At 43.5% G+C, this 27,525-nt stretch overlaps 1 protein-coding gene across 1 annotated transcript in view; it reads right to left on the bottom strand.

Annotated features, from left to right (window-relative positions):
• Positions 1–27,525, bottom strand: part of ANTXR1 (ANTXR cell adhesion molecule 1) — a 264,134-nt gene that overhangs the window by 90,619 nt on the left and 145,990 nt on the right. Inside the window, exon 13 of the mRNA XM_015094293.3 lies at positions 15,776–15,871. Within this exon, the coding sequence (XP_014949779.2) occupies positions 15,776–15,871 (96 nt within the window). The remainder of the gene's footprint in view (positions 1–15,775; positions 15,872–27,525) is intronic.

A 27,525-nucleotide genomic window follows, 5' to 3' on the forward strand; every position in this document is an offset into this window, starting at 1 on the left:
TGCTTGCTGTGTTCCCTGCTTTGTCTGCACGTCTGCAGGTCTCCGTTATGGGGTCTCACACAACCCAGTATTTTCTATCATACTTTTAAATGTTATTGAAAGTTAATTGCATAATTCCTGGGCTTCTATCTAGTATGACTGGAGGATCTTTATTTCTTACAAGAATGCACACAAGAAGCTGCTGAGCACTACCAGACTTAGGCTTGATTTGGGCCACTTCCCTTCTTAGAAGGTTCTGGAGCTTCCTCTTGGATTTGGGTGGGCTTGTCAGCTCCTTCCTCATTAGGAGGGACAAAGAGAAGATGGATAAGGGTGAAGAAATCCTTAACGAAATGTTTAAGAGGAAAATCCCTCAACAGACATATTTGTAAGCGTATCATGGCAGGACTGGGGAGAACTCTGGTCTGTGATGTCTGGAACAGAACTGTCTCTGAAGTATGCTTGTATATATTTTAGATTTTTTTGGTTATGATAAAATTCACATAACATTAACCACTTAAAAGTGTGAGCCAATTATATTGGGTGTACCAACTGCTATCAGGTAAATGTGAAGATGCTGTCCAGTTGTCAGTAGTGACCTGGAAGAAATACACAAAATTCTCTCTCTCACACACACACCTCATCTGCTTTCTCACTTCTGTTTTCCCCTGTGCAATGCAATTACATATCACACTTGTGAGCATGTGTACTTTTCTTCACTAAAGCATTTACTATAGCATCCTTAACACAAATGTGTGTCCTGGTTGAAGAAGCCAGGATTCAGGGAAGGAGGAAAATCTTAAGCTTTGGTAGAACTTGTGAAGACGTGAGAGACAGAAGACACCCAGAGAGCAAAGGGAACAGAGGGACCCCCTCTGTTTCATCAGAGACCACACTGGAGAACACAAAGAAAGGAGAATGGAACTCATGGGACCCATCATTTGCTTTACAGGGGATTAGAGGCATGTGGCATGGATGAAGAAAAGGCTATAATGCTGACAGCAGCAGAAAAACACATTTGTGGCATTTTTTTCTTATTTGGAATCACACAAATAGTTTTTTTTTTGTTGTTAAGAAAAGAGGACCCTGGCAAGACATCAAAAGCTGGGTTTCTATTTTAAGCCAGTGCAGAAGGAATAACAAGACAATGAGTCACAGCCATCCACCTCTGTTGTTGTGATACTTCGTCCTAAGAATGTCCTTCCTTCCGTCCTGTTAACTCAAAAGCATGGGGCTACATCATATTCAAATCCATCACGAAACTTCATGTGTTTGTATTTTAAAAATTGAGGCATAGAGCTATTTATACTGTAGCATTATTTTAATTGGGCTTCCCTGGTGGCTCAGACAATAAAGAATCTGCCTGCAATGCAGGAGACCTGGGTTCAATCCCTGGGTTGGGAAGATTCCTTGGAGAAGGGAATGGCAACCCACTCCAGTATTCTTGCCTGGAGAATCCCACGGACAGAGGAGCCTGGTGGGCTACAGTCTATGGGGTTTTAAAGAGTTGGACATGACTGAGTGAATGACTAAAATACACACATTACTTTAATTAAGAATTTAAAGCATTTAAAATGCCAGAAAATTTTAGTGTATTATTAATGTTAAAAAATGTGTTACTTTAGAAGGCTTTTGGTGTTCTGTTCTGAACCTATTTCCCTCACTAGGCTGTTACTTTCATGGGGCTAAAATTCCATAAAGAACTGACATTTTAATTTATTTATTTTGCTTTTATTTTTAAATTTATTTTTTAATTGGAGGGACATCGCTTTACAATATTGGGATGGTTTCTGCCATAGAATGTCGCAAATCAGCTGTAATATACATGTATCGCCTCCTTCCCTCCCCCCAGCCCTCGAGGTCATCACAGAGTGCCGGGGTGGTCTCCCTGCGTTAAATGACAACTGCTCACCAGCTATCTTGTTTACACATGACAGTGTATATGTGTCCACGCTACTTTCTCCATTTGTTCCACTCTCTCATCCCCACTGTGTCCATAAGTCTGGTTTCTCTATCTGCATATCCACTCCTTCTCTGCAAACAGATTCACTGATACCATTTTCTTAAATTTCATATATGTGTTAATACATGATATTTGTTTTTCTCTTCCTGACTTACTTCATTCTGTATAACAGGTTCTAGAACTCACTAGAACTGACTCAGATCCATTCTTTTTTATGGTTGAGTAATAGTCCATGGTATATACGTACCACAGCTTCCTTATCCATTCATCTGTCGACGGACATCTAGGTTGCTTCCACGTCCTAGCTATTGTAAATAGTGCTGCAATGAATACTGGGGTACATGTGTCTTTTTCAATTATGGTTTTCTCAGGGTCTATGCCCTGTAGTGGGATGTATGGTAGTTTTTTATTCCTAGTTTTCTAAAGAATCTCCATACTGTTCTCGATAGTGGCTGTATCAGTTTTTATATTCCCACCAACAGTGCAAGAGAGTTCCCTTTTCTCTGTATCCTCACTACCATTTACTGTTTGGAGATTTTTTGATGATGACCATTCTGACTGGTATGAGGTGATACCACATTGTAGTTTTGTTTTGCATTTCTCTAATAATTAGTGATGTTGAGCATCTTTTCATGTGTTTATTGGCCATCTGTATGTCTTCTTTGGAGAAATGTTTGTTTAGGTCTTCTGCCCATTTTTTGATTGGGCTGTTTTTCTGATATTGAGCTGTATGAGCTGCTTATTTATTTTGGAGATTAATCTTATGTCAGTTGTTTGATTTGTAATTATTTTCTCCCATTCTCCCATTTTAACCTTGTTTATTTCTTCATTTGCTGTGCAAAAGCTTTTAAGTTTAATTAGGTCTCATTTATTTATTTATTTTTGTTTTTATTTCCACTACTCTAGGAGTAGGGGTCAAAGAGGATCTTGCTGTGATTTATGTCAAAGAGTGTACTACCTATGTTTTCCTCTAAGAGGTTTATAGTTTCCGGCATTAAACATTTAAGTCTTTAATTCATTTTGAATTTATTTTTGTGTATGGTGTTAGGAAGTATTCTTGTTTCATTCTTTTACACGTGGCTGTCCAGTTTTCCCAGCATCACTGACTGTAGAGGCAGTCTTTTCTGAATTATATATTTTTGCCTCTTTTATCAGAGATAAGGTGCCCAAATGTGCAGGAGTTTATCTCTGAGCTTTTTGTCTTATTCCATTGGTCTATATTTTTATTTTTGTGCCAACACCATACTCTCTTGATGACTGTAGCTTTGTAATATAGTCTGAAATCAGGAAGGTTGATTTCTCCAGCTCCATTTTTCTTTCTCAAGATTGCTTTCGCTGTTCAGGGTCTTTTGTGTTCCATATAAATTGTGAATTTTTTTGTTTTAGTTCTATGAAAAATGCCATTGGTAGGTTGATAGGGATTGCACTGAATCATAGATTGCTTTGGGAAGTATAGTCATTTTCACAATATTGATTCTTCCAATCCAAGAACATGATATATCTCTCCATCTGTTTGTATTGCTTTTGATTTCTTTCATCAGTGTCTTATAGTTTTCTGCATATGGGTCTTTTGTCTCTTTAGGTATATTTATCCCTAGGTATTTTATTCTTTTTGTTGAAATGGTGAATGGGATTGTTTACTTTATTTCTCTTTCTGAGTTTTCATTGTTAGTGTATAGGAATGCAAGGGATTTCTGTGCATAAATTTTATATCCTGTGACTTTACTGTATTTATTGATTAGCCCTAGAAATTTTCTGATGGCATCTTTAGGGTTTTCTATGTATAGTGTCATGTCATCTGCAAACAGTGAGTTTTGCTTCTTCTTTTCCAATCTGGACTCCTTTTATTTCTTTTTCTTCTTTGATTGCTGTGACTAGGACTTTCAAAACTATGTTGAATAATAGTAGTGAGAATGGGCACCCTTGTCTTCTTCCTGATCTTACAGGAAATGCTTCAGTTTTTCACCACCGAAAATAATGTTTGCTGTAGGTTTATTATGTTGAGATATATTCCCTCTATGAAGTTTTTTTTTTTTATCATAAATGGCTATTGAATTTTTGAAGTGACATTTTAAGAAACACCCTTCAAGTTATGGGAGAAATAATGGTATTTAGAGAACTTTTGGTGTATCTGCTACTTAACCATTGTTAATTTTGTAAAGAGCACAGGAAAGACAAATGACAGGCCCTGACTTTCTCAACTGGTTTTTGGTCTTTTGTGCTTTCTATGCATAGTAGAACACCTAGGAATCTGAGTAATAATATTCCTTGAGTTTTGGATAATTTTCAATTGTGAACTCAGGTGTAGTTTGCATTTACCTATGGGAGTCTTATGAAGACTCAGCTAAGGGATCCGCCTGCCGGAGGAGATTCAAGTTTCATTTTGCAGATTCCTAAGTACTTCTAAACTGTGAATCCCTTTCTCTTAGTTTGTAATTTATAGAACCCAAAGTAATATATATTTGAACTCTAAAACTGAGAGGTTGTTGTTTTGAATGTTTAGTGACACACACACACACATCAAACTCATAGCCCATCCTTTTACTCAAAGTCTCAGCTGTAGGCAGAAGATTCAGTCCTACCCTCAAACTTGTATGGACTTATGTAAAGCTATGAAACCAAACGTCTAGGTTATTGAGATTAGAAAATCACCACTGCTTTAGGGTCAGCTAAGCACCTAATTTCCAGAACCTTCTTTATTTTGTCCCTGGAAATGTCTGTTTTCTTGTGATTCTGGTTATGCACTTAAAACAAACTTTTATTATACATTTTTTCCAGGAATTTGTTTTTATTTTGCTGTGAGGTCAAGTGTATCACCAGCTGGGAGTAATCAATTTTTTGTAAATGATTACCTCCTGCATGCTCAGGAGGCATGCTAAGTTGCTTCAATCATATCTGACTCTGTTCAACAGTATGGACTGTAGCCTGCCAGGCTCCTCTGTCCATGGGATTCTCCAGGCTAGAATACTGGAGTGGGTTGCCATTTCCTTCTCCAGGGGATCTTCCCAACCCAGGGATCGAATCTGTTTCTCTTACATCTCCTGCATTGGCAGGCAGGTTCTTTATCACTAGCGCCACCTCAGAGGGGTTAACTCAAATAAATGTATTTAGATGCTTAAAGTCATTTGGAGCTTTTGATTTAAAACATTGCATATTATGGGACTTCTGGACTGATACCTTAATTCCAACTCTTTTGCTACTTCCCTGGCCTTACAGCTCAGTTGGTATAGAATTCGCCTACAATGCATGAGGCCCTGGTTCAATTCCTGGGTCGGGAAGATCTGTTAGAGAAGGGAGAGGCTACCCACTCCAGTATTCTTGGGCTTCCCTTGGGGCTCAGCTGGTAAAGTATCCACCTGCAATTTGGGAGACCTGGGTTCGATCCCTGGGTTGGGAAGATTCCCTGGAGAAGCAAAAGGCTTTCTCACTGCAGTATTCTGGCCTGGGGAATGCCATGGACTGTATAGTCCATGGGTCGTAAAGAGTTGGACACGACTGAGTGACTTTCACTTTCACTGACCTCATAAGTTCTGTGTGAGGAGAAGCCATCAGAAGAGAGCTGTGTATAGAAGAAATGCCAATGAGATCTGAAAAGCCATATAACAAAAGGCTTTAGTCTCATGGATGGAAGGAGATGCTTGCTCTTTTGCTTTTACAATCTAGACTTCAATTCTGATTCCTTAACCTTATAATAAATATCTTTCTAATTAAAATCAAGAAACCAAGGGACACTAGGCAATGCAATGTGGAGAATGTCCAGCAAGTATGAGGTACTAGCTGATGACAGATAATGAATCTTACTATACAAACAGTATAAATGTAATAGAAACCTCACAGCTGATTAAAGCTGGCCAAGTACTGCTTGAATTCAATCAATTTACACTGTAAAAGTTTAGCAAAGGCTACTGCCAAGGGTGTTGATCTAGAATGTAGTACAAGACATTTTCAAAGAAATGAGCTCAACTTTTTTTTGTCTTTTGCATTTGGAACTCAAATTCCAAATAATTCTTGGCCTTTCATCATATCTCCCTTAAGACTGGAATTATTTCAAAGGCAAAACTCATCCATAACTCAAGAGAGAATGGTGGCAAGAATTTTAACATCAGTTGATAAGGCCCAAATGACTTACATGGTAATTCAAAAAAACGGTTATGCATAGTCTCCAGTAGACAATGTGCCAGGCACTGCAAAACTGAGACAGTTTTTAAAAAATCCACAAATTCAGATTCCCTGAAGCTTGGAGGAGCATCTTGTCTGCCTTGGTTATGAGCAAGGTGATTCCAGCCACAGGGAGTGGCTGTGGATCTCATCAGGACACACACTGAGCAAGGATGAGGGGTGATGTTCACAGTGTGTTTGGGCTTGTTGGCATTGACGTACCCTTTCAGAAGGGCAGGAATGGGGCCATTCTGAGGAACCCAGGAATATGACTTTCAGCCAGTTCAGCATTCTCTGGGATTATGTTTCCCAAACAGTCTTTGGCAGAATGTTAGTATCCTTCCAGACATCAGTATGTCTATCGGTGTTTGGGAAGGACTAGTGTCCATCTAGGTGCTGGTATGTGAATGGGTGGGGATAGGACTAGGCCAAGGGGAAGGGGCTCCAGGGTCAAAAGAAGCTTAGGTGGATGTTGTTTAGAAATGTTGCCACTGACTACTTGCATCATATTTTGATGTGTAACCAGATTTGAGGATCACAGGCCAGGACATGTTGAAGGGGAGGAGCAGATTCACTTATACTAGGTGAGAATAAAAGGGAGTAAACTTAGAGCCAACAAGGTTCCAATTTTCTAATTTTTCACATGAGGAAATGAATTTAAAAGATTTTCCTTTAACTGATGGATGATAATCTCATACTGGAACCCCGTTGTCTTTAATGACGGCTCGTCTCTTCCCAGCTCACTCGGGGGCATGAGGATGGTGGTGGGTGGGTTCCCAAGCAAGTGTCAAGGCCAGCTCTGCAGGGATGAGGGAAGCCATGAAGGCAAGGTGGAGATGACAACAGACTGGGTGTTTGGGGCTTGAGGTGCAGGGCAGGCCACGACAGAGCTCTGTGTAATCTTGCAAGCTTCAGAGCAAGGCGTGTTCAGATGGGAGTGGGTGGAGGCTGGAAAGGGGTCCAGAAAGCACGATGAATCTAGGCCTAAAATGCCTGGCTAAGGAGCTGCTTGTACTTGTTAGGTTTCTATTAAATAAACTTCAATAAATCCCTTTGGTGATGTGAGGCTTGGTTGTCTGGCCCTGAAAATTAAATATTATGCTTAAAGGTGTGGAGGGCATTATTTGAAGACTTTATTTTTATTTCAATTTAAGGCATATCAAGTTCCTGATTAGTTTTCATCCCTTGGAATTTGTCACTGGTGATGACAAAGGGGCTTATTTGTTGAGCTACCCTGGAAATTCAATAAGGGAATTAAACATGATCCTTTACATAATTCTTTAAAAACTGTTCATAAAATACCTACAAGGTCGTTAAAAACAAAGCAAAGCAAAAGGGAACTGACTTTTGTTTATATTGAGAGAAATTCTCAATACAAGCACATAATCTTTTCCCAACAAACTGAATAAAAATATTTGCTATTATTTGAGTAGAAATATAGCAATTTGATTTCACCTAAATAGCGTGGTTTAATTAGCTGGGTCACAGAAGAACTGCGACTCTCTAGCAGGATCTCTTTGGAGTAGGAAATGGCAACCCACTCAGTATTCTTGTCTGGAGAGTTCCATGGACAGGGGAGCCTGGTGGGCTACAGTTTGTGGGGTCACAAAGAGTTGGACACAACTGAGCGACTAAGCCCAGCACAGCAAGATCTCTTACTTTCTTTCTAGTTGTGGAAAAAAAAACGCACAACCTACTCTTAACCATTTTGAAGTGTACAGTTCAGTAGTGTTAAGTATATTCACATTGTTAGGCAACCAAGCTCCAGAACTTTCTCATCTGGCAAAATACAGTAGGATCTTTTGGCTCAGGGCTCCTGACCCCATTTACCTTTCAATAAAATAGGCACATTTCTAGGATTATATTTAAGAAGCAGATATAAAAGTGCTTTGTTACGCAATGTTTGATACATATAAAACCATGTGTTAACAGACATGTAATTTATGAAACCTAATAATGATGATGCAAACACTCATGAGACTACCAGGCCCTACAGTTCTACTGTTTGTGAGTTCCTTGCATATCCCCAAGATGATTTAGCTTTTTAGTTTAGTTTGGAAAACATATGAATTACATGCCAGGCACTGCACTCCTCTGAAGGATGATTTTCTGTGACTAGTTTCTCCCTCCCCTGGAGGGGTTCATTGTATAGTGACAGGAACATATATATGAATGAATCACTGTGTTAGGATGAAACAGTTCTCTAGTCCAGTGGTATCCAATCTTTTTGGCACCAGGGACAGGTTTCATGGAAGACAATTTTTCCAAGGACGGCGAGGTTGGAGGGATGGTTTTGTGATGATCCAAGCTCATCATATTTAGGGTTCATGCTCCTATGGGAATCCAACGTGGCCACTGATCTGACAGGAGGCAGAGCTCAGGTGGTAATGTGAGCAACAGCGAGTGGCTGAAAATATAGATGAAGCTTCCTTCACTGGCCTGCCTACTGCTCACCTCCTGCTGTGCAGCCCTGCTTCTAACAGGCCATTGACCAGTGCTGGTCTGAGGGTTGGGGACCCCTGCTTTAACAGATGTGTGAAAAAAGTGCTATGAAAACCAAGGAAAGTTGAAGCTAATTCTCCCAGGTGGGAAAAAGGAAAACTAGTTAGATGGAGTAATCATGAGCAGGACTTCAAAGAGGAATTGTAGACAGAATAGATAAAGACTATGAGAATATTTCAGCAAGTGGAAACAACAGAAAGAGACCAATAATAACTACATGATATGTTCAAGGAGCCCCAAAGAACAGAGTGAGCCTGGAGACCGCTCTCCTTCCATTTGGCTACTCAAAGAACTTTGAGATTTATAAGTAACAGTCTTGAACTGGGCATGGTTAATGTCTGCAGAACTACACTCCTGGCTTCCAACAGCTTATGTCTATAGGGGAAGATTGACAAGCAAACAATCAGTAAGAACAGCATGGTTGGTGGCACGAAGAAGCCCTCACGGGGTGCTTAGGGGTCCATGCACACAGAGGGGGGAGGCTGGGAGGTGAGGCTGGAGAAGGGGGTTGTGGCCAGACTGGGAAGGGTCTACACATGCCAAGTCAAGGAATTTGATGTCTATTTTAGAGAACTTGAACAGTCATGAGGATTTGGGGCTGGGAAGGGAGTGGGATCACGAACTGTTTCCTTGTTTGTTTGTTTTTTTTAAGGAAAAAAATCTAGTGATGGTAGACTAAAAGAGCAGTTAGAAAGTTACTGCAATAGTTCAGGTGGGAGATGCAGAACCTTAGTCTAGGGCAATGACATCCATCCATTCACTCATTCATTCATTCCAAACTATTTGTTAAGCAACTCCTGAGTTCTAGGTATTATACTTGGGCTGGGGTAGAGGATGTGGACAGAAGTGCCAGATGAGACGGGGTGTGAGAGAAGAGGATGCTCTATACACAATTCCGAAGTGAGAGAAAACAAGAAGAGAGAGAGAAGACATTGGCAATCACTCTGCTGTCTCTAGTTTGGGCAGCCCCGAGGATGATGACATATCCATTGATGAAGACCAGTTCCGGGGTCAACAAGTTTAATTGGGACATGTTGTGAGGATGGGTAGAGATGCCCATGTTTGAGAAAGCTACTCGGTCCTGATACTATAGACCTGATCTTTTGAAGCCAAGGCCAGAGAAGGGTGGCCACATTGAGAAGCCATCAGCATATCCATTGTAGCCGAAGTCATGAGCATTGGTGATATTGTCAGAGACAATGTGTAGAGAAGGCTGAAGACAGTCTCAAAGAACAAGAGGTGAGCAGCAGCAGCAGGAGACAGAAGAGTCAGCAGCAGCCAGCAGGGGAGAGAGTTTAAAGGAGAGAGTGCCCACTGCTGAAAGAACTAGAGTAGGAAGAGAAATGAGCACGCCTGGCTGGGAGTTCAGGCTTGCAAGGGATGGACTAGAGAAACAATGGTGATGGAGCCCAGGGTGCAGCAGGCTGAAGAGTGAATGGAAGAACAGTCTGCTCTGCAGAGAAGTTTTCAGATGAGAGAGAGGGAGAAGGAATAGGGCAGCTTGATGGAGGAATAAGCTATGACACATTTGTAAAGGCTGAAGGAGGCCAGCAGGCAGCGGCGAGGAAGGCAGTGGAAAGGATGAAGATACCATAGGCAGAGGTGGGTGGGGCAGAACAGGATGAAAGACATGAGGGGCAGGAGAGGGAGAGGGGCCAGTCTGCCTCCGGGGAAGGGAGGGATGCTGGAGAAGGATGCACACAAGCCTGTTTGAAGTGGAAGGTTTCTCACAGGATGGTTTCCATCTTCCCACTGAGACAGAAGAGCAGGTTGTCTGTTGAGAGTGAAAGGGCCAGAGCAGCATAGACATCTCCAGGGGAAGGAGAACAGTCTGGGAGAGACACTGTGAGGGTGGAATCTGGGGCTCCATACGGATGAGGTCAGAGTTTGCTAAGCAATTCAAAGGACCGGTAAATGTGCCCTGGCTTCATCAGTGTGCTCAGGCCATTATTTTCTGAACGGATCAACATCTTGGGAGCAGGAGAGAAGACTTACAATTGCTCTGTTCAGGTGCAGGAAGGGGGCAGGGCAGGCGGAGAAGGAGTTATGGAATCGAGAGTGTTCCTGAGAGTGGCAACATGGGGTCAGTAGGTTAAGAGACCATGTAAGCATTTGTTCTATCCCCAGATTTTTGATTTGGAGGAGTCAAGTCCCCACTACTAATCAGGGATCTATCAGTGTCTGGTGACCTGCTGAAATTTAGGCCAGAGGTGATGGCCTTTCCCTGTGTACATGAAGCTACCACCCTCACTGGACTGCAGGCTCTTGTTAGGGTGCTGGCTCTTGGCTGGGACGATGGTAGACACCCAGGGTTACCTACGCTTTCTTCATCTATATTAGATGATATTTACTGCTAGTACCACTGATTTACTGTTGACTTTTTCACTCTTACAATATATTTCAACCCTTTTTTCATGATCATCTTCTTATTTAGATTTCTTGGTCTTCCTTTTTTTAAAGTTCAATTGAGAAAGTTCAATAATATTGGCCCAACTAGTAAGTAGATAGAATGGCCCTTGCATGACTTAAAGGGTTCTGGCAATGCCCCTTGTGGAACTGAGGCAGGGCTCTATTTACTTGCCTATTTGGGGGTAAAATATTTGCTCCTGAATTCCCTTTCTGCAACTGCAAATGAACCCAGGCTACACAGTCCAGTGACTCTCTCCCTTTCAATGGGAATGTTTTTGGCATCAGTGAATAAAGGTAGGAATCTTAGAAATCAAAGGTTTACCTGGGGATATTGAGGTCCATGCTGGGAAACACTAAAAGGTTTTGATCCAGGGTCTGGAAAAATTCTCTCTCCATTGGTCACCACTGATAGACTATTCTCTGCTATTTGGGCAAGAAGTTAACCCAGGTTTCATCTAGGCAGAAGATAAGAGCCAGATGGGAGTAAGGTCCTTTCAGAAAGGCAAAATGCAATGAGTAGCACCAGTCACTCTCACCCTTCAGATTTCTTCTTCCAGATGGGGCCAACAGGAAGCAAGAGGATACTGAGTTCTGCAGAGGGCCAGCTTGTAGTAACCAATACACTTGCTCTGGTCATCCTGGTCATTACTTTTAAAATGTTCATTATGATGAGTAAAGAGTGATCTAATTGCCTGTCCTTCTACCCCTGCCACCTTCCAGGACTTTGTGGATTACCCCCATTCCCAGTTCATATCCAGCCACTCAAGGGTTAATGTTTGGCCCAGTTGGGATGGGGGGTCTTGCGGGTTGTTAAATACTTTAAATATCATTCCTGGAGGGAATTGTGCAGAAGACAGAGGAAGGACACAGCAGAGAATCCTCCTGGGCTCCTCGTGTTACAGACCCTTTCTGCTTTCTGGTTATTTTCCATCATTGAGATGTGGCTTTGGTACCAGGTCACTGAGGCATTCCTCACACTTGAGGCAGGGTAGAGAGAAGGACAGAGGAAGGTTTCAGGACCATCAGTTACAAGGACGCCCTCTGTCAGCCCCAGACTTGGAGAGGGGGTGCTGTCAAACAAGGGAGAGAAACTGCCTGCATTCTGCCTCTTAGGGAGGCAGGAGATGATATCTGCCCTCCTTCCTGTATACTCCCTTCAGAAAACACATGACTTTATCCCACCCACCTCAGAGCATCACTGTTCATGAAGGAAGCCAGTGATCAAGAAGCAATTTTGGGGGTATGCTAAGCGTCAGCCCCAGCCAGCTTTTAGAAATAGCTGTGAGGGCAGTTTCTATAGACCTCATAAGCAAGGAAATCAATCTCTAAGATCTTCCCCTTGCAAAGAAATCCTTCAGGACTTACAAAATCAGACCGCATTAAGACTTTTGGCTGTCTTCCAAAGCAACATAGGCTTAACCAGATAGAATCATTGAAAAATATTTTGAGTATTGCAAAACAATCTGGCCTTATGTAATCCTGCTCCCAATAATGAAAAGCGTTAATTAAGAGACATTTTCCTGGAAAATAAAACCACAATAAGATATCATCTCATGCCTGTTAAGATGGTTATCATCAAAAAGACAATAACAAGTGTCGGTGGAACTCCTTATACACCATTCATGGGAACATAAACTGGTATAGCCACAGTGGAAAACAGTACGGAGGTTCCTCAAAAAATTAGAAATAGAACTACCAAGACGCAGCAATTCCACTTTTAGGAAACAAAATTACTATCCCAAAGAGGTACCAGCAGCCTCGTGTTCATTACAACCTTATTTATAATAGCCAAGACATGGAAACAACCTATGAAGGATGATTGGATAAAGAAGATGTGATATGCATATACTGCGAAATACTATCCGGCTATAAGAGAGAAGGAAATCCTTCCATTTGTGACATTTGACTTTGAGGACATTACTCTAAGTGAAGTAAGTCAGGCAGAGCAAGACAAATACTGTATGATCTCACACCTGGAATTTAGAAGAACCAGATTCATAAAAGCAGATCAGATTTGCGGTTGCCAGAGGCAGGCGTTGGGGTACAGGTTTGAGGGTAGAGGAACTGAGTGAAGGTAGTCAAAATGTACAAATTTCCAGTTAGTTCTAAGATAAATAAGCTCTGGAGCTATAATGTAAGACATGATGTCTACAGTTTAGACTACTGTACTGTCCATTTGACAATTACTAAGAAAGTAGCCCTTGGGCTTCCCTGGTGGCTCAGTGGTGAAGAATTCATATGCCAGTGCAGGAGACATGGGATTGATCCCTGGGTTGGGAAGATCCCTGGATGAAGGAAATGGCAACCCACTCCAGTATCCTTGCCTGGGAAATCCTACAGACAGAGGAGCCTGGTGGGCTATAGTCCCTGGGGTCACAAAAGAGTCGGACATGACTTAGTGGCTAAACACCACCACCACTACCAAGAAAATAGTTCTTAAAAGTTCTTATCACAAAAGAAAAAGTGTGTAACTATGTGGGGTAATGGATGTTTGTTGTGGTAAACTTTGTGCAATACATGTATCAAATCATTAAGTTGTATACTGCAAACTTATAAAATGTTATATGTCAATTGTATCTCAATAAAACTGGAAAAAAGAGACATTTTTCACCAATATAAATTGAATGCCATATGGTACACTTATGTATTCTTATTATACTAACTCTTTTAAAATAATAATATTAATTATTGTTATTAAAAATAATATAAGCAACTGTTTCAAGCAGTATATATACACATATACATATATATTATACAGATATAGATACACATATTTATGATCCTTTAATTTTCACTATCTACCTATGAGGTCAGAGGTCTCATTGCCCTCAGTATACAAATGAGGAAACTGGGGGACAGAGTGGTTAAGTAACTTGCTCAAGATCACACAGCAAGTAAGTCATAGAGTACTGCTTGGCTGTTTTATTGTTTCTAGCTGCCCTCACTCAGAAGCAACAGTTTTTAACAATTAAAGGGACTCAGTGAACAAAGGTGATGCCTACTATAACAGAGGCCCTGGTGCTCACTCTGGGCTGCCACCAATACCACCACCAGCCACCCCTTCTTTAAGAGACCCTCCAGAATTCCAAACTTGGAAATGTGTATATTTCTGAATCACCATAAAGAGCACTCTGGCTGGCTCATTTTTTTAATTTTTAACCTTCAAAATAAAATGGTTGTGCAGCCTTAAGTATTTAAACATTTAACTTTTGAGGCTGCTGTGGCCGAGACAGCGTAAAATCTTGGTGAAATCACTCCAGCCTGGATTACACTAATTGACCCAAGATTTGCACCTGTCTGGAGTTCCTCCCCACTACACATTCTTGTCTGCTAAAAGTCATCTTTTCCCGTCTACACCAGAGGCCTCTGTTGGTGCAAAGGCTTTACTTTCCAGAAATCCTTGCCACATGGATCCATATCCTGGCTGAATTTCTTGTCTCATCCATTTCCCATCTCCTTAAGATGTCATTTGAAGACATTTCCTCCTTCAGTTCAAGTCTAGTGCTCCATGCGTCTTGGGTTTCTGTTCTTCACACAGAATTAAAAAAACAACAACAACTTTTTTTTTTTTTGCTGTACTGAGCAGTGTGTGGAACGTTAGTTCCTTGGCCAGGGATTGAACCTGTGCCCTCTGCACTAGAAGTGCGGTGTTAACCACTGGAACACCAGGGTATTTCCACACACAGATTTTAGGAGCTTTGTGCTGTGTGCTTAAATGTTGGCATTCCAGAGATAACGTGAAGACAAACTGGCCTGGAGAGTCTCATCATCTGTTTTCCCCTCCTGGGCTGGCCATAGGAGGACTGAAATCCAGGGAATGAAAGATGCCGCAGCAGCAGGGCCACGCTGATTCAAGCCTGCCTGGCTTTACAGTGCACGCTCTGACTGTGCAAGAAGGCAGGGCGCGTGCTAGAACTAGACCTGTGAGACCTAATGCTTTTCTTCATTTGAATAGTATGTTGTTTAGGCTTTTCCTTTTGTTTGGGTCTCTGGGCCAGGGAATAGAAACTGATCGTTGCTGTTGTTTAGTCAGTAAATCCTGTCTGACTCTTTCGTGACCCCATGGACTGTAGTTCCGCCAGGCTCCTCTGTCCATAGAATTTCCCAGGCAAGAATACTGGAGTGGATTACCATGCCCTCTTCCAGGGGATCTTCCTGACCCAGGGATCGAACCCATGTCTCTTATGTCTCCTGCATTGGCAGGTGGGTTCTATACCACTAGCACCACCTGGGAAGCCCAGGTGCATGCTATGAAAGGTAGGTGCCACTCTGTATTGTTAAAAATGGAGGCCTAAGTCACTTTCTCGGATGAACTGACAGGTTGCTAAGACCAAGCTGGCTTTGGAAGAGTATCAGCTGGTGCAACTCAACAAATATGTGTGTGCACACATGTACATGTACCAAACACACACACGTTCATGTGTATTGGTTACATATCAACTAAGCCTCATCATTTACAGTATTCTACTAATCCTTCCTAGGCACTGGACCCAGAGCAAGCTCTCTAGCTGTTCTATCCAAACGGCATGTCCACTGGCAAATTCACTCCCTAACCCATTTGACCTCCTAATGACTCAGTTTTATTGACTGTGTTAGATTTTGCCAATTTTGTATTAATTGTACCCCAAACCGCTAGATTTATTCTTAATTATTTACACATTTTCTTGTCACCCTTTCCTTGCGCATGGTACTGTTAACTTTGTGTCACTCTTTGCTTTGAGTGGCCAGAGGCCCAAGGTCAGGGGAGGAGGTTGCGTCACTTACCACAGTGCAGCAGAGGGGCCAGAACCACCAGAGGAGTGCCAGGGCCAGGAGTAGGAACAGGATCAGCAGGGCGATCGCCAGGATGGAGCCATCGGACTGTGGGGCCGAGAGAGAGGGTGGTCAGCAGTGGGACTGGCTGTGTGTGCAACCAGCACGGAGCTTGGGTGGGGCAAGGCAACACCTGCGGTCCCCCTGCCCCACACTCCCATCCTCAATATGCAGATTTAAGGCCTGGAGAAGAGCACAGCTCACTAAGCAAATGGCTGAGACTCTGTTCAGCATTTTGGGCAACACTCTATGTAGTCAATGCTCATAAGAAATGGATTCCTCTTTTCAGTGAGGCACTGTTCTTCTCTTTGAACAACATCCCGAAGGACCGATCCTGCAAGAGACAGAGCAGATGGCCGCTCATGCATCTGGGCGCTGAGAAGGCCTCTGCCACTCCCTACCTGCCTGCGGACCATCACCCTCTGCCCAGTGACAGTTCTGCTCCCTGGATCTGCTGCTCCTCTCACCACCTGGGCTGGACTCAGGACAGTTCTCAGTCTGCTCCCCTGAACCTGTTTCTCATAAGTGCATGGAACAGATTCACGAGCAAAGACTAGAGCCCACAGGTAGGATGTGATAAAGGGCAAAGGGATTCCAGGGTATGGAGGGTAAAGCAGCTGCTGCTGACCCTGGGAGGAGAGGGGTGTGGCGGCTGAGTCAATGCTGCTGTCAGAGCCAGTGAGACAGGCAGCCAAGACAAATTATGCCCACTTCCAAACACGCCTAGGCCAGTCCCCAAAATGACAGTTGCTGTGGCCTGAGATGGCTAACTTTTAGCCGCAGAGATCTCATTGACTGTGTGTCAGTATTCTGAGGCTGCTGGTTCAAAGAGGCAGATTTAAGTGCCTTCTATCTCCCTTCCTTCCCAGCTACTGGGAATGCAAGGGGGCACAATGTTTGGAGCTAGGGGTTAGAGGCAAGTTGTCACAGGTATTAATTGTCATGGGTACCCCTTCTAAATACAGCTGGCACTTCTACTTTCAGCACCTCCCTGGGAAAATCAGGCATGTTTGCACAGATGATGATGATGGTAAGGATGATGATAATAAACGAAAGCAACCTAAATGTTTACAAAGAATGACTATTAATACATTATAGAATCACCATGCAGTCAGTTACTCTGTAGACATTATGTTTGCAAATAATATCTAAATGACCCTAGAAAACACTCCTGATATAAAGAGTGGACTTATGTATATGTGTCAAGAGTGAGAGAGAGACTGAGGGATATTTACTAAAATATTAATGGTGGTTTTGTGGGTAGTGGGTTAACGGTAATTCAAAAAAAAATTATCTTTGTTCTTTTCCCTTTTTAACATTGCATAATAAGAAAATAAACTCCTGAAGTTGTATTTTAAAAATCTGCACTTGGGGATCCTCCCTTTGATGTGAGCTCTCACGTGACCCTGGGGCTCTCACCCGGGGTTGGTGGACCTGTGGGGTACACAGACAGGCTCAGCTGGATGGAAGGTGTCACCCTCCCAGAATGACACTCATGAACTTTAGGGCACACGACTTCATGGGAAGCTGTTCACCGTGTGACCAGGTTCTCAAAGCTGCTCCCTCCCACCCATTTCCAGAGCCGGGAGGCTGGGTGGCCTGTCTGAGGTTACACAGTAGGTTAATGGCAGAGCTGGGGTGTGACTCACGCTTACTCTGCGTGCTCATCAGGGGCTACTGGAAGCTGTTCAAAGGCATCTCTTACTCTGTGGAACGTCTTTGACCCAAAAGCCAGGAAACTAAACATTTGACTCCCACCAAGCCAAGGCTTGGGAATGCCCTATTGTCCCCGAGGGAGCTGCACCTCACAGGTGCAGGTGCAGGGCTGGGCAGCGGGTGGGGAGAGGGCACAGTGGCCCAAGGATGCTCCTGGACCACAACATTTACGCATGAGCTATAGCAGAAAATGATGCTCTTCTGGAAGACACAAAGAAACAATGGGTGTTTTCCAGACTTACTGTTAGTCAAAGACAGCCCTCTTGATCTTTCCATCCCTACATTCCACGCCCATAAAATGGAGATACTAAACCTCACCTGCTTCAGTGCATCGACGTGAGGAGAAAATGAATTGCAAGATGAAAGCAGATATGAGCGGATGAGAGGTTTGGAGGCCATCAAGCCAGACGCTGAGCTGAACTCACTCTCTCTCTGTTTCCACATGGCCAGCAAATATGGTGGCCATTTCACATCATAAATCTGTTTGCACTTGGAATAATAGGTGATTTTGTTAATACAAAGCTTATAGACCTTTGGTATTTCAGTATTAAGTTATAATTTAGTAAAGACTACAGACTACATGTATTCACTTTATATGCAGTCTCTCCTCTTCTGATTTAGTTCTCACTCTAGAGAAAGGAAGTGAAGCAGAAAGGCTGATGTATTAGGGGGATTTTTAAAAATTTCCTTCTGGAAAAAGGAGAAGGTTTCCTATGAAGTGGGGAGGGTGAAGGACCGGGCCCAGATGGGAAGACAGAAGGCTTCATTACTGGAAGAAGATTTCCTGGATTCAGACAAAGCTCTGTGTGGCCTGCCTCTGGCCAGGTTTGGTCTGACCCTACCCAGCCCCAGGCCTCCCTGCTGTAGTGGTGGAAGACAGCGTGGGACTCAGGCAGGGGTGAGTACACTGGGGATGCTGGGGGAGAGGAAAGGCAGCAGGGAGGGAGGTCCTGAAGGGACTGACCCCTGCTCTGGATGCAGCCCCCAATAAGCCCCCCAAATGCACTGCCTTGTTTTCAAGATCTTCCAGCAACCATTATATACAAAAATCCAGTGCAAAAAGTCACCATCAAACAAAGGGGGTGCATTTTTGGTAAACTTAGACCTGAGACTCACGTTTTATAAGGAGATAACATTTGCATAAACATGAACCTCAGTGGTTCATTCATGGATTCCTTTAGCAAACATTTATGGTGGGTCTGTCTTGTGCCCACTGAGCGGATCTCTGGGGTAAGGACTAATTAGAGAGAACCAGGGTTTTCACAGTCTGCTGAGGCACATGTATCAACTGTTACCCATACGCAGGGGCCTGTGTGCCATTCAACAGTTGTACACACAGCACCTTTTACTTATTAATTTGTTGGATCATTTTTTTTAAAATTTTATTTAAAAAATTTAAAAATGTTACACAATTTTGAAGGTTTACTTTCCATTTACAGTTATTACAAACTATTGGCTCTACTCTCTGTGTTGATAGTACATCCTAGAGCTTACCTTACATGCAGTAGCTTGCACCTCCCACTCCCTCCTTCCTCTGTTACCCTCCCCCCACCAGTAACCACCATTCCTTCTCTTATACCTGTGAATCCCATGCAGCAGCTTTTATGTGCCAGGCAGTGAACTATGTAGACAGTCTCAATTCTTCAAGCTTACATTCTGGGGCAATAGTAATAATGTAATGACGATAATAATACCTGTCGTTAGCACAGCTAATACTGTACACTTACTGTGTGCCAGGGACTGTCCATTCTATGCATTAACATCCTTTCTATATGTCAGTTCACTTAATTCTCATTAACAACCTTATGGATTCAATAATATTATGCTTCCCATTCTACAGATAAACATACTGAGGCAAACATAGGAAAAGAACCACGCCCCGGTTCACAGGGGCAAAACCAGAATTTAAGGCTGGGTCATTTGGTAAGATCAAGAAACCACCTAAATGTCCATCAACAGATGAATGGATAAAGAAAATGTGGTGCATACATATGATAGAATGCTACTCAGCCGTAAGGGATGAGATAGTGCCATTCGCAGTAACACGGATGGACCTAGAGGTGATCATACTGAGTGAAGTAAGTCAGACAGAGAAAGACAAATACCCTCCTATATCACTTATATGTCAATTCTAAAATGCGACGCAAAGGAACTTATCTATGAGACAGAAACACACTCAGACATAGAGAAAAGACTTGTGGCTGCCATGGGGGAGGGGGGTGGGGGAGGGATGGGGTGGAAGATCGGGATTAGCAGAAGCAAACTGTTAAGAAGAGACAACAAGGGCCTACTATATGGCACAGGGATCTTTATTCAATATCCTGTGATAAACTGTAATGGAAAAGAATATGAAAAAGAATGCATATATTTATGTTTCTATCTATCTATATATATCTATATGTGTGTGTGTGTGTGTGTGTGCAAACCTGAATCACTTTGCTGTATAGCAGAAATTAACACATTGTAAATCAACTATATGTCAATAAAATAAATTTCAAAACAGCTGAGCCACTTTCTTGCTCAGCCTACAGGTTGAAGCAGCAGGCTACTGCTCTCTGCAGATGCTAAGAACCAAGTGCCTGGAACTAGCTCTTCACAGAGGGAGTGACACTAGACTCTCACCTTGCAGGGTGAAGGACAGCTTGGCATTACTGCAGAGAAAGAAAACGCAAAGTGCCTATTGTGGGGGTAGAAGGCAGGTGGGATCTCCCGTGTCAGAGGCCAAGCCAAGAGCATGACTTTTATCTTGAGACTGAGTGGTTTCAACCCGAGGGTAATGTGATCAGATTTGTTTCTTGCAAAACAAATGCTTTCAATGCGTAGAGTATGGACCTGAGGAGGGAAAGACTGGAGGTCAAGGGCCCAGGTGGAGGGCTGCTGCAGTTTGGTCCAGTCTTTCAGGATAACACTTTATAGGGTCACTCATTCTGAGTGACCGTGCCTTGTCATGGATGTGTTTGTACCAATTTCACTAATGACAGCTGACAGTTAATGTGTGCTGTTGGCATTCGTGGCACTAGGCCAAGTGCTACATATGCATGAGTTCATGTAACTAAATGAACAGCTCAGCGAAGGTACGTGGCTGACCCAAGACTCTTACAGACATTTACATGCCCTCAATTTTAATGTTGCAAAACTGGGAATTGAACCTTCACAGTCTGATTTTAGAACTTTGCCCACTTCTACTTCACCATTATACTGTAATATCAGATTTATAAAAGATTCACTTAAGAAATAGCGATACTTTAAAGACTAAACATTAAGTAGCCATAAGTAGCCACGTCAGAGACTGACAATGTGTTTGTAATTGCTACATCCGCTCTGACGGAAGTTCACCCACCATGGCTCCAGGCGGATTGGAATTTCACATGGTGAAAGTGTATTTCAGAGTAAAGTCCAAAAGGGATGGGGGCCACAGCAGAGCCTGCTTGCCCTTTATGAGCTTGGATCGGGTTTTAATCAATTACCTCATGACATCTCATATTAGCAGACTGTGTTACCTTGTTGAATATATATCGGAATGTAGTAGAGAAATACATACACGCCTGCACTATTTGTTTCATTCCAGAAGTTGGTTCAGTTACTCTAAACTAATCCTTTTGTATCTTCAAAAATCCCAAGATGAAGAGCTCCCTTGGGTGTTAAGATTCTGCCATGAGCCAGGAGACATGTGGAATGTTCCAGAGCCCAGAGTATAGCCTGGTGGCCCATAAGCTGCCTCTTTTGTTCTGTTCTGGTGCCACCTTCTTTGGCTCCTTGCGCTCTGGCCTTCCACCAGCCCTCCTGTGTCCCAGGTTACTGCATTACCCATTGCTTGCTCCCCACAGCTTCTTCCTGGCTTGGAGCCTAAGAGGGTCATGGGCTTAACCATCGCTCTTAGTCTGACTCAGGACAAGTGTGTGGACTTGGCCTCTGCTCTCCGCTTCACCAGACACAGGGTGACCAGGACTGGAAATACCCCTGGGCCCACATGGCCTCCACTATGGGGCTGAGCGGGGCCATTTGAGGCAGTGCCTAAATGTGTCTGCCCCAGCCCTGTCTTAGATGACTAACTGGCAGGGGGCGAGCTGGCTTCCCCACCACTCACAGTGCCACATCAGCCAGCCTCCAGGCCTGGAAGCAAATGTAGCCTCTATTCTCTCTGACGCTGGGGAGGGACCTGCCTGGACCTGATTTTATGACACAAAGTGAGAGCAGAAGCTGACCTGCCCTGCAAACTCTGTCTTGACACTTGTCCTTGCTGGGAAGCCTCTCCATGTAATTCTCTAGAAACTTCGAAAGAGCTTTCTGAGGGAAAAGAAAGCAGCAGACAAATAGCCAAAGATTGATTCCTGCCATTGTTATTTTCTGGACAGCCTAAACATCCAACAAGTTAAATCCTTATTTTATTTAAAAAATAAAAACAAAGTTTAATAAATCAACATAGCCCTTTAGTTTGGAATATTTTCAGCAGGATGTTGGGGGTTCTGGGGTCTGTGAGTAGAGCTGAATGGAAGCAGCCTAAGGTACTTCCAGCTGGTGAGGGGGGGGGCGGGGGGACACACCTAGACAGCGTATTAAAAAGCAAAGACATCACTTTGCCAACAAAGGTACATATAGTCAAAGCTATGGTTTTTACAGTAGTCAAGTACAGATGTGAGAGCTGGACCATAAAGAAGGCTGAGCACCAAAGAATTGATGCTTTTAACTGTGGTGTTTGTTGGAGAAGACTTGGGAGTCCCTTGGACTGCAAGGAAATATATTCATTGGAAGGACTGATGCTGAAGCTGAGGATCCAAAACTTTGGCCACCTGATGTGAAGAACTGACTCATTGGAAAAGACCCTGATGCTGGGAAAGATTGAAGGCAAAAGGAGAAGGGGGAGGTAAAGGATGAGAGGGTTGGATGGCATCACCAACTCAATGGACATGAATCTGAGCAAACTACAGGTGATAGTGAAGGACAGAGGAGCTTGCAGTCGATGGGGTTGCAGAGAGTTGGACACAACTTAGCATCTGAACAACAACAACACTATATCATTTTCTTCAGTGAGTAGTAGTTTCATGCCTTTTTTCCTGTGAATGCTGAGGTGAAACATGCTCACAGAAGCCTGCAGTGAAGCAGATATGGTATATTACATACAAGGGCAGGATGCTCACCTGCTCCTTCCTGTGGTCATTCTTTGTTAGGATAACCTTCTCTAAAGTAGACCTGGCTTGAAAGGCAAATCCCTGTTTCATGGTTTTGTCAGTTCCTTTGTTCCCAGCTCACCAAATGAGGGTGTGTCTTTTAAAACAAGCAGGCATTATTTTCAAGGGTATAGATTTGGAAACTTGAATAATGACAGCATCTCTCACATGGTAGGTTTCTAGTAATTTTGGATTTCTGACTCACAGTAGTGGGGCATGAGAGATCTTGTATAATAGAAGGAAGGCAAGCTTCTAAGCAAGAGAGCATTAAGCACCACTGCTCCTTTCTGTCTTGATATTTTGCTTTTTTGTTTGTTTGTTTGCTCTGAATATATCTTTTAAAAAAAGGAGAAAAAAAACAAAACAAAACAAAACCTGTCCCCACAAGGGGATGGCCTCTAGTGGGACCCTGCCTGTTGTTCTCCCTGACTCCAGAGACTTCTATATAGGTCTTAGCTGCTTGCTGGCCCGGGTAAAGGGAGGAGGGTAAAACTGAGAGGAACCATGGGAAACTGGGGAAAGCTCAAGTGTAAGAAACTCAGATCTTCAAGGTGGGTTTGGACTGGGATGTCCAGGCATGGGGTTATTAACATGTAGCCAATGAAGTGTCTTCAGCTCTGGATCAGTTAGGGAGGGTGTGTTCTCCGCCCCCCTCCCTCCCCCGCCCCGTCTTTCTCTGTTGAGGGCGCTTTGTGCACAGCTCCAGGCCTTTCTTCCTTAGTCACTCAGGCGTGTCTGACTCTTTGTGACCCCATGGACTATGGCTCGCCAGACTCCTCTGTCCATGGGATTTCCCAGGCAAGACTCTTGGAGTGGGTTGCCATTTCCTTCTCCAATCAGTAAACAGGACCAGAGCACAGAGAACATGAACCTCTGCTCTCCACTTCCTCTCCTGGGAGCATGCTACCCACTGGGAACAGCTCCTCTTCAGCTCCATGCAGGCTGGTTTTGTGTGAGGCCTGATGCTTATACAATTTGGGGAGTCCTCTTTAAGAAAAAGAATAAAAATATGAACTCATAATTATAAGCGCCCCTCCCCTCCTGGGGCCTTAAAAGGGCTAGGAGGAACCCATTCAAATGAGGATCCTGGAAACTTAAACTTCATCAGCTCCCCCAAAGCTCTGCATCTTCCCTGGACAAGCCCCAGGTGAGAGGAGGCTGGCAAGTCTGTTTAATCCTGGGCTTCAGTTTCTAGCCCATTGCTGTCCCCTCAGCCTCAGTCTCCAGTCCACAACAACAAAGGCTTTCATAAATGGTGTTGAGGGTCTTATTTCTGTTTGTTCACATGCTTTATTGCCCCTAGAACTGTGACCTCTCAGTATCATTTAACTTACCCTAGTATGGGCCCTAGGGCTTCTCTGGTGGCTCAGACGGTAAAGAAACCGCCTGCCAATGTGGGGAGACCCAGCTTCGATCCTTAGGTCAGGATGATCCCCTGGAGAGGGAATAGCTACCCACTTTAGTAGTCTTAGCTGGAGAATCCCAGGGACAGAGGAGCCTGGTGGGCTAGAGTGCATGGGGTCCTAAAGAGTCAGACAGGACTGAGTGACTAACACTTTCACTTTTTAGGAAGGGCCCTGGTAAATTGTAACAATTGCATGTTGACAAGAGTGTACAGGAATTATTAATAAAGCAGTATGGAGAGCCCTCCCTGATGGGTGGTAGGTTTGCTGCAGTTTTAGGATCTAGGCTAGGTTTTACAGATCCTCAGCTTTATCACTGAGTTACTGAAGATACTCAGATTATTTCACCTGGTTAGATGAGACTGTCTTTTAAACATTTAACCTGAAGAATAAATTAGCAGGTTTATTCTGCCACATTGTAGGGCTATCAGCCAAACTCTGCCAAAAATATGACAGGAAAACAGCTGATGATCCATTAGATCTTTTTAAAAGCTGGAGAGGCTGCTTCCCTGGATTCAGCTGGGAAATGATGATGCCGCAGGGCACTCCAGGACACGACTAGGCGTGTTTGCTATGGTGTGTGGCTACCCAGTGGTCCCTCTTCCTCTCCTGCCTCCATCTTTGGCTCCATCCCTCTATCCCTGGTATTGAGCAAGGCTGTCTTTGAAGCACTGTCAGAAAGCACTCAAGGGAAAGAAGCCCTTTGGCCAGGGGCAGTTCTAGTCCATGACCTTGAGATCTCACGGCAACTCGCTTGTTGTAAACAGTAAAGAGGCCATCCGGCGGACAGGGAGATGTGCAGAGACAAAGGGACCAGGGACATGGTGGACAAGTCAGGCGGGATTGTCAGCTTCTCCAAGGGAGGCCGAAGGGCTCTGTACCCCCTGCTCTACCCCCTCCCTCCCTAGGCAGAGGCTGCCGCTTGGGAGGCGTCACATTCCAGGGCTCTGAAGTGGAATTTCGAATCATCCTCAGCAGCTGGTATGAGCTCTGTTTCCTGCCCAGACAAAACTGGCAGAGTATGGGCAAGTTTTATTTTGAAAGATGAAATTTAAGTCATTTTATTACTGCTGAGAAGTTCTGGAAGGGCAAGCCCTGAGACCAAAATGCTCTCTTTTTCATTCTCTCTCTCTCCCAGAGCTTATATATTCTTGACTGTTATTTCTGGAAGTAACTTTAGCCGTTATCTAATACACTGCCCATCCCGCTCTGCATTTTATTGGAATTCTGTTGCCCTGGCATCTGGGGTGGCTCTCCTCAGCTTCCCACCTCTCATCTCTGATTATTCCTTGCCCACCTCCTCATAGGCTTTTCCTTGTATGCAGTCCCTTAAATATCCGCAGGCAGCATGGATCTTTTTCTTTTTTTAAAGCAAGATATATACTTTTAAAAATTAACTTTTATTGGAATATAGTTGCTTTACAATTTTGTGTTAGTTTCTGCTGTAGAGCAAAGTGAATCCATGATACATATACATATATCCCCTCTTTTTTTGAATTTCCTTCCCATTTAGATCACCACAGAGGAGTGAGTAGAGTCCCCTAAGCTATACCTGAAGTGCCTACCTTTTTCTCATTTTAAAAAGCATGGTAAAATATATATACACACAGCATTTGCCACTTTAACCATTTGTAAGTGTCCAATTCGGTGGCATTTAGTTCGCTTACCATGTTGTACAACCCATGGATGCATTCTTGGTCCCTTGCTGTTTTTCTTTCTATAAAACTGGCCATGGGCTGTCTCCCTTCCTCTCACAGTTTAAACTCCTATCTAGATACTGATGACTTAACTCTTTATCTCTAGCCTAGATCGCTCTTCATGCTTCAGGGTCATAGTTAGGGTCATTCCACTGTCTGGTAGGTTCTACTGGCACTGCACTGCAAACTCAACAATTCAAGCTGAGCTCACTGTTTCCTTTTTCAAACCAGCTCATTCTCTTCTCCTCATTCAATGATAAGTACTAAGTACTTCCCAGGTGGTGCAGTGATATAGAACCCGCCTGCCAGTGCAGGAGACATAGAGACCTGGGTTTGATCCCTGGGTCGGGAAGATCCCCTGGAGAAGGGAATGGTTACCCACTCCAGTATTCTTGTCTGGAGAATCCATAGACAAAGGAGCCTGTCAGGCTATAGTTCATGGAATTGCAAAGAGTCGGCCACAACAAGTGACTTAGCATGCACGCACCATCTATCAATCCAAGCTGGAAATCTGGAAGTCCATCTCAGTTTTCTCTTTCTTTCTCTCCCCGCTCCCCAAGTTCACACCCTCCTATAAGTACACCTATTCCTTTGACCAGCTAAATACTTCTTGAATCTGGCCTTATCTACTCCTTCTTCAACACTTGATTAGATTTAGAATCTTTTTTTTTTTTTTTTTTTGGCCACTTGTAGTTATCTCTTCACTGGTTTCTCTACCACCAGTCTTGCTACCCAAATTCCATCCTCCACCACGGCTTCTAGAGCTATTGACCTAACATGTTACAACAGCTCTACTGCCCATGAATCTTTAACAGCTCTTCACGGTCAAGAGTTCTTAATATTGGAGAATTTGATGAAAGTGATACAGCCCTTTCCTCAGAAAAGGACACATTCACATTTATAAACAAGCTCACTAATTTTGATCATATTTTCAGAGGGGTCCATCAAGCCCCCAGAATCCATTTACGGGTCCCTCAGTCCACGAGTCCTTAGCTCAAGGTCCTTCACAACTAGGCCCCTCTTTTCTCCAGCCTCCTCCCTCACCACCTCCCTCCTTACACTTCGGGCTTTGACGAAACTCAACCACATGTAGTTCCCTGTAGACCAGCTCTGTTTCTCTCACGGTCTTCTCCCTGAAACACCCTTTCTTCCTTTCATTCCTTGGGCAACTGTTTTTCATCTCTCATGTCTTAGCTAAGTGAGTGAGTGAAGTTGCTTAGTCGTGTCTGACTCTTTGTGACCCCATGGACTGTAGCCTATGACACTCCTCTGTCCATGGGATTTTCCAGGCAAGAGTACTGGAGTGGGTTGCCATTTCCTTCTCCAGAGGATCTTCCTGACCCAGGGATTGAACCCAGGTCTCCTGCATTGTAGGTAGACGCTTTACCATCTGAGCTACTTCCTGACTAGTCTTAGCTAAGGCACCACCCAACTCATTCATACCGTACGTATTTATTGAATACCTACTCTATGCCAGGCCCTCTACAAGCACTGGCATAAAAGATGGATGTGGTCTTTGTAATCACTAACCTTGTAACTGAGAGGGAAACACAGATAAGTAAGTGCTGCCACTCAACTCCAAGTTTGGGCTTTCATATCTCTATCTCAGTATCTCCTGTGTATTATAGATATTATATCATTATGTGCTTGTCTCTCACTGAACTAACTATAAGACCCTGGAAGACATAAGTCTGACTTTACTTATCTTTGTGACTGAG

Source organism: Ovis aries, chromosome 3 (genome assembly GCF_016772045.2).
Source record: "Ovis aries strain OAR_USU_Benz2616 breed Rambouillet chromosome 3, ARS-UI_Ramb_v3.0, whole genome shotgun sequence".
NCBI lineage: Eukaryota > Metazoa > Chordata > Mammalia > Artiodactyla > Bovidae > Ovis > Ovis aries.